The 14,602-nt window shown below is 40.3% G+C and overlaps 1 protein-coding gene across 1 annotated transcript; it reads right to left on the bottom strand.

Annotated features, from left to right (window-relative positions):
- Positions 1-1,562: 1,562 nt before the first annotated feature.
- Mettl17 (methyltransferase like 17) lies at positions 1,563-8,947 on the bottom strand. Its single transcript, XM_076848135.1, has 14 exons — positions 8,839-8,947; positions 8,529-8,682; positions 8,308-8,442; positions 6,795-6,876; positions 6,352-6,433; positions 5,752-5,825; positions 5,039-5,133; positions 4,695-4,765; positions 4,401-4,508; positions 4,102-4,170; positions 3,284-3,334; positions 2,301-2,393; positions 1,895-2,079; positions 1,563-1,817 (listed from the first exon to the last, which is right to left on the bottom strand). Exons 1-14 carry the CDS (start codon positions 8,917-8,919, stop codon positions 1,688-1,690), a joined length of 1,410 nt encoding a protein of 469 aa, XP_076704250.1. The 5' UTR covers positions 8,920-8,947; the 3' UTR covers positions 1,563-1,687.
- Positions 8,948-14,602: the final 5,655 nt, after the last annotated feature.

Raw genomic sequence — 14,602 nt, 5'->3', positions numbered from 1 at the left:
CCCTGCCCCAGCTACCTGCCCTCCCACTATGTGGAGGCCCCTCCCCTGGCTCATGCTTTCCTGAGCTTCAAAACCAGAAACTCCGGACTCCCTGCCAGCATAGCTCAGTGCTGTCTTCTCCTCCTCTTCAATGCCATGACTAATCCAAGAACTCTGGATAGCTTTAGTTCATCCCTTGGGTTGCTCTAACCCCAAATGGGGCAATCTATGATACTTACTTCCTAGCTATTTTGTGTTGGGGACATTCTGCTCCTGCCTAACTCAGTATATTTGATCTAAGCCTTCCATACCCTCTGCACCTCAACTCAAATTTTTTAAGTTGCTAGGTTGATATCTGAACCAGAACCCTTTCAGAGGGGATTTGGGGCCACAGGGGCAAAGAGGTGGGGCTGAGGGGTAGTGCTGTTGTTACGCATTCTGTGGGAACTGGTGAGGGGACTCCCCTTTCCTGTAACTCCAGAAAAATAGCTTCAGGCATGGAAATGTCTAGTGGGGAGTGGACATTTCTAGTTTTACAACACTGATACTGCTCTGACTTCTGACTGTACCTGTTTCTGTAACTAAGTCTCCATAACAAAATTAACTTATTTTTCTCGTTAAGAAAGTAAACCATTTATCCTCCCTAAAGTTAAGAAAAACAGAACCAAACAAACAAAAAAACTAGGCAGAGCACATTTTTGCTTTCCTCTGGTCAAGGTGACCCATGTCCCTGTTGCCATTTCTATAAGCACTTTTATTATTTTTTTCACATAGGGCAATTTACAAGTTTGATTTGCAGACCCCTTGATAGATCAATGATCAGATGTCTACTACAGTGTCAACAAGTCTGAAAAACCTTTTAATCAGTTTCCTCCACTGGACTCCTGCTTATATAATTATGCTTCCTGGGGTAGGGAGATTTGAGGTATATCCCTGCCTTTTTGGTTAGTCCTTCTATTAAATTTTCTCTACTCCAAGCATTAGTGTTCAGTGATTGGTTGGCTTCTGTGCATAGGGCACACAAATCTTATTTTGGGTTTGGTAATGTTTCTTTATATGAACTGTGGGAGAGGGACTTTCAAGTTTTAAGGTGAATAAAGTTGTTCTAGCTATGAAAACCCTAAGGCCTAGGACAAAGCAGAAATGAATCAAACAAGGATCCTGCCTGGGTACACAGGGGTAGAAATGCAAGACTTAGTACTGACAGGGATCAATCTTGAGGATAATGTGTGGGGCAAACTCTGGGATAGTTTATGGGCCCTGGGAAAAATGGAAGGGAAAGAGATAAATAAAAAAATGAAGTTAGGTAGCTGTTGATTCCCCTATTCAGGTGGCCCACACAACTATCTTGAGACCTGTTGAGCCAGTTCTCAGAGAGCTGAGGGTGGTTTTCCCCACTATTTCAGATAATCTTCCTGGGAATTCCTGGTTTTCAGCAGAAGCAGCAATATTCTTACAGGGGATGGTGAGCTTGAGATTTGTGTGCTAAGCTTGGCATGGAAAAATCTCAGGATTCTCTACATTACAGGATAAGTCAGGACAATAGACCCCTATTCTTTTAAGAATCACAAAACCCACTACCATTCTTTAAAAATTTATTATTATTATTAAAACTTCAAACAAATGCAGAAATGCAGGCGTATTGGCATTCTCTTACTGGATACCAGGTAGCTTCAGCCTTGGCAGGTATGACGGAAGAAAGTAATTGTTACATATCCTTGTCAACTCTTATGGAATTCTCAGGGGGATCTTGAGCAGGGGAGAGAGGAAATTCAGATGGAGTGATCACAGGTAAAAGATCTCCCCAGGAGCTGACACGGGCACAACGATACAAATCCCTATTGAATAGAAAGAGATGTCAATGTATGCTGCAGGTTTTGCCAGATTTCACTAATTTTTGTCACATCTTCTATACCTGCCATGCCGGCGGGCTGTGATGACAGCATGCTGCATATGTCCATCTGAACAGCACAGGTGACAATGCACATGACGAGGCCGTTTAAGGACAGGTTGAGTAATTCGTGGCCAACGATTAACCTCCTCTGGAGACCCCCGGGCAAGAATCACCATGGAGAACTTTTCCTCCTTTGGCTTCTTGTTCTAAGATAAGAATATACAGACTATTTAGAGGAAAAAGATAAGAGGAAAAACTTTTAGTCCTCCCTCCCCCTACATTCCTGAAGTCCCCTTTTTCTTATTCTGTAATGCAGGCTCTAATATCTCCAGGCTATTCTATGGATTCTCAAACTTCCCACCTCTGACTCTTTTTTCTGTTTTCCCAGGCTATCTTCTCTCTGTTGCAATATTCTCAGAATACATACCCAGCTGAAGGGGATTGGATGGTAAGCCTGAGAGAAGCTACAGGCCAGGGGCTGAGAGGCTGTCAACTGAGGACAAGGAAGTTCATGGGGACACTGTGAACATAAAGACATAAGACAAAAAAGATAAAAGAGCTATTAATTGTAAAATTCAAGAATGATAAAGTCAAGACAGGTCAAGTGTTGGAAGGTGCACATGAATTATGGATTTGTTTGAGCCATCACAAGGCAGGGGTGGCTTTTCTGAGAAATCCTGGTATGAATCCACTGGCTGCAGATTACCCAGATTAAAGCTGACACCCTACCTTAGCTCATAGCCCCAAACAAATTGCTGTTCCCATCTTTATCCTGTTTTTCCAAGAAGCCTGCCACACTGAAACCGTTTGCTTTATTTTCCCTTAAACAATTTGGGCCTTTTTCCTTGTTCAGTTCTAGTTCCTATCAGGGCTGGAAGACCCACCAGACACCCAGCTTTTAAAACTATTTTCTATCTGCTGTCTTCTGTTCCTTATTGATTACTTTCGGACTTTCCATTTTCCCAGTTGGTTCACACCTTCAAGCAGGCATCTGCTCTGCTAGGGTTGCCAACAAGGGAGAAGGCAGCACAAGAGAAGGGGGTAGAGAGAATCAAGGGAATCAGTTGGCAGAAAATGGATAGAGAGCCAGGCACAGTGGTGCATGCATATAATCCCACAGACTTTGGAGGCTGAGGAAAAGGGATCACAAGTTCAACACCAACTTCAGCAATTTAGTGAGGCCCTAAGCAACTTAGCCAGACCCTGTCTCAAAATAAAAAATAAAAAGGGCTGGGGATGTGGGTTGGTGGTTAAGTGTCCCTGGGTTCAATTCCTGGTACCAAAAAAAGAAAGTGGATATGGACACAAAATAGTGGGGAGAGTGGCTTGGCTTGGCTTTAGCCTCTTATTCTTCTTGGTTACTCTAAGTTCAGATCTATGTTCTGCAACAGGTAGAAGTAATATACTCACAGGAGCAAAGACAAAGCCAGGCCGAGGATCTGAAGGTAACTTCTCTTTTCCCTGAAATCAAAGAAATAAAGCTAGGATTGCAGGGCCTATTTTCATGTTTCAATTTCTACACTTGGTGAACTGAGGACTCTTTAACATTCAATTCTAATCATGACCAACTAAGTTCTTGAGTTAAGCTGGCTATATCACTAATGTGCCAAAGAACTCTCTCTCTGCAGTAGTAGAAAGGCATGAACTTGGCACACATTATGGTGCTCTCCCTTGTCAGCAACCTCCACTCTCAAAAAAATCTTACTTCAGGACAATTAAATTTATGATTACACAGAGGCTCATTATCTCCCCTAGAGACAAGGTTCTTGACTCAGCAATGCTCTAGATTAGGGTGGGGAAATTTTATTTAAAGGCCCAGAGTAGGCAAAATCTATCTCTGTCCCAACTACTCAATTCTGCAATTTGTAGTGTGAGCAGCCACAGACAATACAGACATGAATATGTATGGGCCATAAAAAACAGGCCTTCATCTGCCAACCACTGTCCTATATCATAATGATTTTTTATGTCTAATTTCCTAAGAGTTACCCTTATCAACAGGCGACAGAGTCTCTTTTTTTTTAAAGGTTTCCATTGGCTTTTTTTTTTTTTTAATATCTTTATTTTTATGTGGTGCCGAGGATCGAACCCAGTGCCTCACATGTGCAAGGCGAGTGCTTTCACTCTAAGCCACAATCCCAGCCCCCAACAGAGTCTCTTTAGTTTTCAAGGTAGTAACAATAATTGGTGACAGCTGGGAACGTAAAAGGAAGGGCAAAGAACTTTACCTTAAGAACCAGGTCCCTGGCATCCATAAGAAGGCGGTGCCCAGCTTTCGTTCCATTCTCCAACAATACCTGTTCACCAAACGGGAAAATAAGCAGAAGCCCTGAATCACATGAAAGCATAAATAAACATCAATAGCACTCAAGAGGGAGTAAGGGTCTAAAAGGAACTGGGCATTATACAAAAGATGGGGATGAGACCCTAATAGAGGGACACAGAAATCTACAAAGGGGAGAAATGTTTAATAAAGACAATGAGAGAAGGAAGGCATGAAATCAGGAGAAAGGGGATTTCAACTTACCAGAAAATGGCTTGTCTTACGCCACAAAGTTTGAACCACCTCAGTTCGGTCAGCTTTGCTAGGCAGTTCACTTAGGGCAAAGGCTGATACGACCACGTCAAATTGTACCTGAGGACCAAGACAAGCGACAGACCTGACATTTCCCAATTCTAAGAATACAAGAAGTTCTAGCCCCTTTATTTCTTCTACTCCTTCTTTTGTATTCTAATATTCAATACTGGATGGCAAGACTGAGGCCACAATTTTCTATCTGCCACATTCCATATTTAGAATATCCTAAACACTGCTACTTGCCTTGGGTGACACAGGTAGAAACTGTCTGAAAAAGACACCTGGAACATAAGGCTCTCCTGTTTGTGAACCACCTATGAAAGAAACAGGAGATGCAATATGCTAATATTAAAAAGGGTAGGGAAATCATGAGTTCCCCTCACCTGCTAACTTTATCATCCAACCACAATCCTGCAAATTTCTCTGATACCTTCTGCTTGACTATAATATTGGAAAGAGACCAGATTCATATTAACTCTTAGCCCTCCTCTCTACTTCCCAGTAAAATACTCTTTCTACTAGTCCTTTGCTTCCTTAACTGCCCTGCCCCAAGTATGGAAAACTCCTACCTTAAAGCTTATTCTCACCTTTCAGTAGCTTTTCTGCCAAATCCAACATGGCAGCTGAACTGTCCACACACATATACTCTCGAAGGCTCTGGCCCCAAGTACTGTGAGCAGCCCTGAGATGGTAAAACAAAACTCAACAATTGTCATGACAAAGAGTCATCCCCTCAAGAGATCCATCTACTTCCAATCCCACCCTTGGGTAAACAGGGTTATGTTAAGTAGTTAGAAAAACTATAAGTTATTTTCTTATTTCGTGTATAACTCCCGAAAAGAAGGGCAGATTCAAGGGGAGGGAGCAGGGAAGTGCTGGAAGTGATACTGGGCCAAATAATACTGTTATATTGTGTGTGTAAAAATATGTAATAAATCCCACCATTATGTATAGCTATAAAGCACAATAAGAAAAGAAAATGGAAGAGTAAAGGGCAGATTTAAATATTTATTTGTTGGCAAAAAATAAAAAATTTTTTGATTGATATGTAAAACCTATTCCCTATACTAATAACTTTCCTTTTAAAGCCTTCTATATATTGTCTTTTTTCACTTCACATGTAAGTTCTATCCCCAATCTATATATTTTCTTTTGCTTGGCCTACTCTAAGGGAAGAAACATTCTAGTTTTGCAAATTTCCTATTCTCCCTTTGGTTTCCCAGTCTCTTGATAATGAAGCATACAAATATGGCTATCAAATATAAAACTGACAAAGACAGGGCTAAAGAAAGTTACTTACCAGGTGACAGAACCAGTACCAGAACCAAAGTCCATCAAGGTTTGTGGCTTGAACTCTGGAATCCGAATCCTGATCTGAAGGAATATATAAGCCCACAGAAGAGTAGTAGAGACTCAAGAGTTTTAGAAAATACGCATTAAGAGACTATGATAGAGATGTGAATGTGTTTTAAATTCAATATAAATACTTTAGAGAATAGAAAGCTCCTAAAACAATGATGCTAAATTTTTCTTGGGTTACAGAATCCTTCCAGAGGATAAATAAGACCTCTTTTAAAAAAATGTATGTATAAGTTGGGCATGGTGGCACATGCCTGTAATCACAGTGGTTGGGAGGCTGAGGCAGGAGTATTGCAAGTTCAAAGCCAGCCTCAGCAAAAGTAAAGTGATAAGCAACTCAGTGAGACCCTCTCTCTAATAAATATAATATTTGAAAGGGCTGGGGGTGTGGCTTAGTGGTAGAGTGCCATAGTTCAATTCCTGGTACCACCCCCGTAACAAAAGCATATATAATGTCCCAAGAATCTACTCTACAAGACTACTTTATGAATGTGGAAGCTGATAGTAAAAGGGTTCAGTTTGGAAGTTGAGGGACTTTTACCTCATGGAATGCCCTGGAGACTGCTGCAAAGCCACCATCCAGTCTTGCTGCCATATACACCAGACTCAGTTCCTTATTGTAGCTGTCACAAAAATCAGATCAGGGCTGGGGACATAGCTCAGTTGGTAGAGTGCTTGCCTCGCATGCACAAGGCCCTGGGTTCAATCCCCAACACCACAAAAAACAAAACAAAATAAAACAAAAAACAAAACAAAAACCAGAGTCACACTTACTGGGAAATGATCTGAATTCTCTGGTTATCTATTATATTTTAAGGAAATGAAATCTCTGGAATTGTCCCTTCCAGTTCAGTACTTTTACTTCCAAATATAGAAAGGTTCAGGTAGCTTTCTCAAACACCAATTGACTGTATAAATGCAGTCCTCCACCTCTTTTCAAGTTCAACATTTCTTTCTTTTGCACCCTTTTTGGCCCTTCCTTACCTCAGTTCTTGCCAGTGGTAAGTAGTTTTGCGTAGGACATGTAGCACTGCTTCACGAAGTTTCTCCTCTGTCTGAGGTAAGTCTGCGGTGAGAATAAGGACTGGAAGTGAGGACCTAGGGAGAATAGGGATCAGATCCAATATTTGAATAAAATGCCCACTCAATCCTCCTTTATTCCCCACCTGACAAAAGCCTTCAAAGCTCACGATGAGAAGTCAAACCTAGAGAGAAACTCCAGGTAACAGTAACAATAAAGACTACCAACATCAGTGTGTATTAAATAGCATTCTGCCTCTAACAGCAGTTTATTCAACTGAACCAATCCTATCCAAAATGTTTTATTTTACATTAAAGAGAAGTGTGTTAAAAACTTAAAGAGGGGCTGGGGTTGTATCTCAGTGGTAGAGCGTTTGCCTAGCACATGTGAGGTACTGGGTTTGATCCGTAGCACCACATAAAAATAAACAAAGTAAGCTAGGTGTGGTGGCACATGCCTGTAATCCCAGCATCTTGGGAGGCTGAAAGAGGAGGATTACGAGTTCAAAGCCACCCTCAGCAATGGTGAGGTGCTAAGCAGCTCAGTGAGATCCTGTCTCTAAATAAAATAATACAAAACAGGGTTGGGGATGTGGCTCAGTGGTCGAGTACCTCGGAGATCAATCCCTGGTACCCACCCCCCAAAAAGATAAAGGCATTTGTCTCTCTACAACTAAAACAAACAAAAAAGGATAGGATAAGGATGATATTTTGTGGATTTGCTCATTTTCTGAAAACTTAAGATTGTGATATCTCCAATGTTCCCATGGGGAGGAAAAGTGCTTGAAAAAATCTAAGTCTCACAACTGTTCTCAGTTTATAATTTAACAAGTATCTATTGAATGCCTACTTTAAACCAGGTACAACAAAATAAAAAAGGCAGGTCTGTAATACCAAAAAAGCTCACAATCATGAAAATAATTTGAATTATACTTATTCTTCTTATTCCTGAAGGTTTCAGTATTGAACAGGGAGCCATACAAGGACTTTATTTCAACTGAATAAAAAAAGTTGAAGGTCCTAATCCACTGGACTTCGGTGGGTGGGTGGGTGGGCGACAAAACCCCAAATCCCAAAGATCTGGATTTTTTAACTTTTATTCAAACTCCCCGGGTAAACACTGGACTAATCTACCTTCTAGTAAGGCATCATCATAAGGAATGGTTTGCCAAAAAGAAAGCATGTAAGCCAGGAGCAGTGGCATACTCCTGTAATCTCAGGGACTCAGGAGACTGAGGCAGGAGGATCATCAAGCTTGAGGCCAGTTTTAGCAGTTCAGGACAACACTCAGCAATTTGGCGAGAAATAAAACATAAAGGGGCTGGGGATGTAGCTTAGCAGTAAAGCACCCCTGGATAAAGGAAAAATCAAAACAAACTTCAGCGTCTTTTTGAAAAGCTGTGAAATTATTCCTTGCTCTTCATTTTTCCACTAATATTTCAAACTGGCTTACTCGTTAATTATTCTTAAACCCTACCTTGGTTTTCCGAGAATTTTTTCTCAAGATGTATTGCCCGTCTTTGCAACTCCTCTGGCTCTACAGGCAAACGTCGGCTCCAGAGATAACTGGTCAGTGCATGCACCTCCTTCTCTACATTGGACATTGAGCTCTCTATGGGCCAAATATGAAAAGCGGAATCACACACGTGCAGACCTAGTGGCTTTTCTCTTCAGACCTTCATTCACGCAGATACTCACCAGTCAGTAGTACCCGGGCGGCGTTAGTCAGAGCCTGTGGCAGCCGCACGTACGGAAGCTGTAGGATGCCGGGGTGCTTACGATGGGGCTTTTTCCCCAGAAAATCGGACTTGTTATCTATCTGGGTCACACCGGGCACGAGGACGGCGAGCGTCTGCAGGCCGGGAAAGAAAAGCTGATTGCCAGAAATGAAATTGGCAGGCGCTTACACGCTTACTAAAAGGAAGGGGCTGCCGAGAGCTTTCCTTCTTCAACCGGAGCTGTCTCTGGAAACCCAGTCTCTCCAAGAACAAAGGAAGTAGGTACTTACTCGGAACTGAAAAATTACTCCACGGCTGCGGCGCCATCTGCCTACTGTCAATAGGAACCTCAGTGTCGTTACGGTAGCCATGGCTCTGGAGGAAAACCGGAAACGGAACTGTAGGTGCCGGTGACCCTCACGCCCAACGACGCGGTGAGCATGCTCCGCGGACTTCGCGCGAGACAGTATCAACCAATGAGAAGGGCGACCACTTACTAGTAGCCAATGAGAAGTCTATATGTAAATCTCCTCGAGGAGAAACCCTACGTAGGCGGGACCTGGGCTGCAGTTCAGACATAATCAGCTGGAGGACCGGAAATCAAGGGGGCGGAGCGGGGGCAGGCCTTAGACTGCTGAATACTCTTTCTTGGTGTATTTCTTGTTTTCCTGCCTGGAGACTTCTGCGTTTGGGTTGTTTCCCGGTAGTGGAAAGGGGAAAATATGAAATAAAAAGACATAATGAGAAAAATCAGATTTAGGCCGCCAAGGATAATCAAAATTAATAATTATTAGATAATTAATAGTTGAGCTGGGTGCGGCAGGGCACGCATGTGATGCCCGCTACTTGGGAGGTGGAGTCAGGAGGATCACAAGTTCGAGGCCAGCCTTAGCAACTTAGTGAGACCCTGTCTCAAAATAAAAATAAAAGGTCCTGGTGATGTAGGTCAGTGGTAAAGCATCCCTACCATACCCAGGATCCAATACCCAGTATCCACCCCTCAACCGCCCCCCCAAAAGTTAACAATTAATAAATATGAAGTCTAGTTAGTAAGCTTCCCCCCCCACATTTATTAGGTTTTGTTCGAATTAAACTGATTCTTTTACTAAGCTAACATTGAGAATATCCATGTGACAGACACCACGCCAAGAACTTTCATATTTCTACCTCATTTAGTTTCCCAAATCGTATAAAGCACGATTGAAGAAATTCAGACTGCAAATGGTTAAATGGGCTCAAGATGACAGAACTTGTTAGGTGAACACTAGGTTTAAACCTAGGCAGGGGGCCGAATTGTAGCTCAGTGCACTTCCTAGCATGTGCACCAAACGCAAAAACCCTGTGGAGGGTAAGTGTGAGTCTTACTTTTAAACTACGGTGTAATTGCAAGAAACCAAATATGATAATTATCAGATAAAATATAGGAAACTATATCAGCTGGAGAGTTAAATGTCCTGTTTGTATTGGGGTCATTTAAAATTGATTCTAATAAAGCAAACTTCTTTATAATTTGAATCTTTGGAAGGAGACTTGAGGAGGTATGTATGACAGCTGTGTAAATGTGTTCCTCACTACTCTCCTTTTCAGGTTCACCTTCCCTTTGGTTCATATTTTCCCCTTTCATTTTGATTTACACTGCCACACTTAAGTTTCATCTTTTGTGGTACTCTGCTTTTATTATTTAAATTGTTGACTTAAATGTTGACCCGAATAAATTATCCCTGTCACTTATAGATCAGCTGTAATATAATATTATGTAGCAAAATATAGGGGTAAAGTGTTGGCCTCTGAAGTCTGGTATTCTGTGGTTGAATTCTAGAGCAGCCTTATAAAATAGTTGCTACCTCACAGAGTTGTTGCATTGAAGAGTAAATAAATCTGGCTCAAAATTCATGCTCAATAAGTTTATGCCATTATCATTGTCACATGTGTTTTTGGAATTTGCAGGGACATAATTGAATTTTAATTTTCATTTTGAACTCATATCATTTCCAAAAAAAGATAAGCAAGTGGGGGGATAGTTTGGGGCCAAGTAAGACTGAGCACTGGAGAATGAGAAGTAAGGAACAGGAGTACCTGGTGGTGTCTGTGAACATCCTTCCTGTTTTTCTGGAGAAATTACCAATATACACGTGGCTTCCTTATTCTGATAATGGCCTAGTTGGACTTATTTCTTTTCTTCTGTAATGTAACATCTCAAAACTGACTTAAAATTACATGTTTTTGTTCTTAACCCAAAGGATTATTCTCCAAAACAAATAAAAAACTTCCATAATACCCTTCTCACGTATCAAGAATATGTAAAGGTATCTAAAACTGAATGCAATTCTTGAAATGTTAAGAATGCTTAACCAGTATTTGTTGATGCATCGATAAAGTGACAAATCTTTATTTCCATGTTTGGAAAAGCTCAGCAGGATAGATTAGCTTGAAGATCTAGGTTTAATAAATTTGACCAGGACCCAATTCCCCAAAAAGCATTGTTGAGTCCATTTTATACACATTCTATGAATTCTGCCATATTACACGGGTCATACCTTGACCTGGGTGGTATTTCCAACTAGTGGCCCTGCACTTTAACAAACAGATGTAAATGTGAAGAGACAAGGCAATGTTAAAGAGAAATATCCCCAACACCCAGAGTAAGTAAAAGAAAATAAAAAAGACCTATGAGGAATGTTTGGATTACTTGTTTGAAGATGGGTAAATGACCAACTGGTCTTTTCCATTAAACTTGTGAAAAAGGATAATAATTAATAATTTGATTATATTTAGAGAAACTTTCAATAGTGAAAGTGTGAAGAAACAGAAACAAGGTTCTTAGGAAACAAAAGAAATTCTGCCTCCAAAGATCCCCACAAGTATTGACCTGTGGGAGAGGCAACTTTGCGAGGAAGCAGAAATCAAAGGTAGTGGATCTCTGGAGAGTTCTGTCAGCTCCACAGCTTCAAGAGTATTTATGATCTCTAACATCCTAAAGAGATCCCCTGACTCCATCCAGAGTTAATCCTAGTCAAGATAGTAGAAGTGGCCGTTATCCTGATTTGATAAATATCCACTGCTTTCTCTTTCATATTGTTCTAAACAGGAAATCTCTTGTATCTTCCCAGAATCAATTAGATCCATGAAAATCTTGAAGTCAGCCACACCTTCTCGTTTGCTGTTGCAACTTATATCCAAGCCAATGACAAATCATATTGGCTTTAAAAGTATGCCAGCAGAAGCTATCCAGAAAGTAATTGTTTCTCACTACCTTCAGTGTTATCACTCTGATCCAAGCAACCACAATCTTTTATAGTGAGCCTCTTAACTAGTCTATTTCTGTCTTTGCCCCTGGCATCCAGTTTTCCACAGAGCAGTTGAATGTTTTTTTTTTTTTTTTTTAAATATTGGGAATTGAACTGAGGGGCATTCGACTACTGAGCCACATCCCAAGCCCCATTTTGTATTTTATTTAGAGACAGGGTCTCACTGAGTTGCTTAGCACCTTGCTTTTTGCTGAGGCTGTTTTGAACTTTGGATCCTCCTGCCTCAGATTCCCAAGATGCTGGGATTACAGGCATGCACCACTGTGCCTGGTTCAGTGATCCTTTTAACATAAGTGGAATCATGCTACTCTTTATCTAAAACCTTTAAATAGTGATATGAAGATATCACTCTGGGTAAAATCTAGAATCTTCAGAGTGATCTCCAAAGCCCTACATGATCTGGCCCTTTTGACTTTTTCTATGATCTCTTTTCCCTGGGTCCTCACAGCTACAAGGTCAATGATTTTGCTCTTCCTTAAACATTGCAAACTTGCTCCCACTTTAGGCCTTTGTATCTGCTATTTAGAATGTTTTCCCCTCTGCCATCTTCATGGCAAACTTCTCATTTTCTTCAAGCATCTGCTCTAGTCACTCAGTTATTTTTATACATATATAATAATATGTTTTTATATTATATATAGGATTATATATTCTTTATTTTATTCATTGTTCTATCTTCAGGACTTAAAAGTGTGCCTGACATGTCGTAGTCAAGTAAATAGTTCTTAAATGAGAGAATGAGCAAGTATAGAAAAGGTACCTAAAGCGCTTTTAACACTAGGTTAAAGTCTTTTGCTCTATCTTCCCAAGTGCTTGATACTTTCTGTTTTAGAATGTGGATATAAACCACATTATATAAACTCAGATATACAAGAAATATTATTTAATTTTTTTTCTATAAATTAATCTGTATCCTTTATGAAAAGCTGGGTCTCAGTTATTTTTGCTGCCCCAATCCCATGCCAAGATTCTAGGGTCTAGGAATGAGAAAGCAGTTCCATTCATCTGAGGCCCTATAACCTTGATGACTGCAGAGATGCCTACTGTTCTCCCATGCTGCTCTTGGGACATGGGGATTATTTTCAAGCCAGGACACCAGGAAAACCATTGTCTTGCAGGTGACTATTGCTTTTCATCCTGAAATTAACTTTAAGGAAAGGAAACAGAGCCTGCACCTTCACTGATGGAGGGAAATAAAAAGAGAGAAAAAAATAATGGCTCAAAAATTATCTTGTTATTTATACATTCAGCTTGAAATTACTTGTTAAATGTTCTTTCTTTCTTTCTGGTACTGGAGATCGAACCCAAGAGAGCTTTATTCCAGTCCTATTTATTTATTTATTTATTTAATTCTAATTTCTAATATGACAGCAGAATGCATTACAATTCATATTACACATATAGAGTACAATTTTTCATATCTCTGGTGGTATACAAAGTATATTCACACCATTCGTGACTTCATACATGTACTTAGAGTAAGATATCCATCTCATTCCATCTTTTTTACCCCATACCCACTCTTTTCCGCCCCCACCTCTTTGCCCTATCTAGAGTTTGTCTAATCTTCCCATACTCCCTCTCCCAACCCCACTATGGATCAGCCTCCTTAGATCAGAGAAAACATTCGGCATTTGCTTTTTTGGGATTGGTTCACTTCACTTAGCATTATATCCATTTACCTGCAATGCCATGATTTTATTCTCTCTTATTGCTGAGTAATATTCCATTGTGTATACAGTTTCTTTTTTCTTTTTTTTAACTACAGTTTCTTTATCCATCCATCTATTGAAGGGCAACTAGGTTGGTTTCACAATTTAGCTATTGTAAATTGTGCTGCTATAAATATCGATGTGGCTGAGTCACTGTAATATTGCTGTTTTTAAGTCCTTTGGGTATAGACCAAGGAGTGGGATAGCTGGGTCAAGTGGTGGTTCCTTCCCAGCTTTCCAAGGAATCTCCATACTGCTTTCCATATTGGCTGCACCAATTTCCACCAGCAATGTGTGAATGTGCCTTTTTTCTCACATCCTTGCCAACAATTATTGTTGTGTTCTTTTTAAAAAATATTTATTTTTTAATTGTAGTTGGACACAATACCTTTATTTCACTTATTTATTTTTATGTGGTACTGGGGATTGAACCCAGGGTCTTGCATGTGTGAAGTGATCACTCTACCGCTGAGCCATAACCCCAGCTCTATTTTATTTATTTTTATGTGGTGCTGAGGATGGAATCAAGGGCCTTACACAAGCTAGGTAAATGCTCTACCACTGAACCACAACCCCAGCCCTGTTTGTGTTCTTAATAGCTGCCATTCTGACTGGAGTGAGATGAAATATTAGAGTAGTTTTGATTTGCATTTCTGTATTTGCTAGAGGTGTTGAACATTTTTTCATGTATTGATTGTACATCATCTTTTGAGAAGTGTCTCTTCAGGTCCTTGGCACATTTATTGATTGGATTATTTGGGTTTTTTTGGTGTTTAGCTTTTTGAGTACTTTATATACCCTAGAGATTATTGCTCTATCTGATGTGCAAGTGGTAAAAATCTGCTCCCAAGATGTAGGTTCTCTGTTCACCTCACTAATTGTTTCTTTTGTTGAGAAGAAACTTTTTAGTTTGAATCCATCCCATTTATTGATTCTTGATTTTAATTCTTGTGCTATAGGAGTCTCATTAAGGAAGTTGGGGCCTAATACAACATGATGGAGATTTGAGCCTACTTTTTCCTCTAATAGGTGCA

Source organism: Callospermophilus lateralis, chromosome 3, assembly GCF_048772815.1.
Source record: "Callospermophilus lateralis isolate mCalLat2 chromosome 3, mCalLat2.hap1, whole genome shotgun sequence".
Classification (NCBI taxonomy): Eukaryota; Metazoa; Chordata; class Mammalia; order Rodentia; family Sciuridae; genus Callospermophilus; species Callospermophilus lateralis.
Note: the sequence above shows the minus strand (reverse complement) of the source record. Positions and strands in the feature narration are given on the sequence as shown.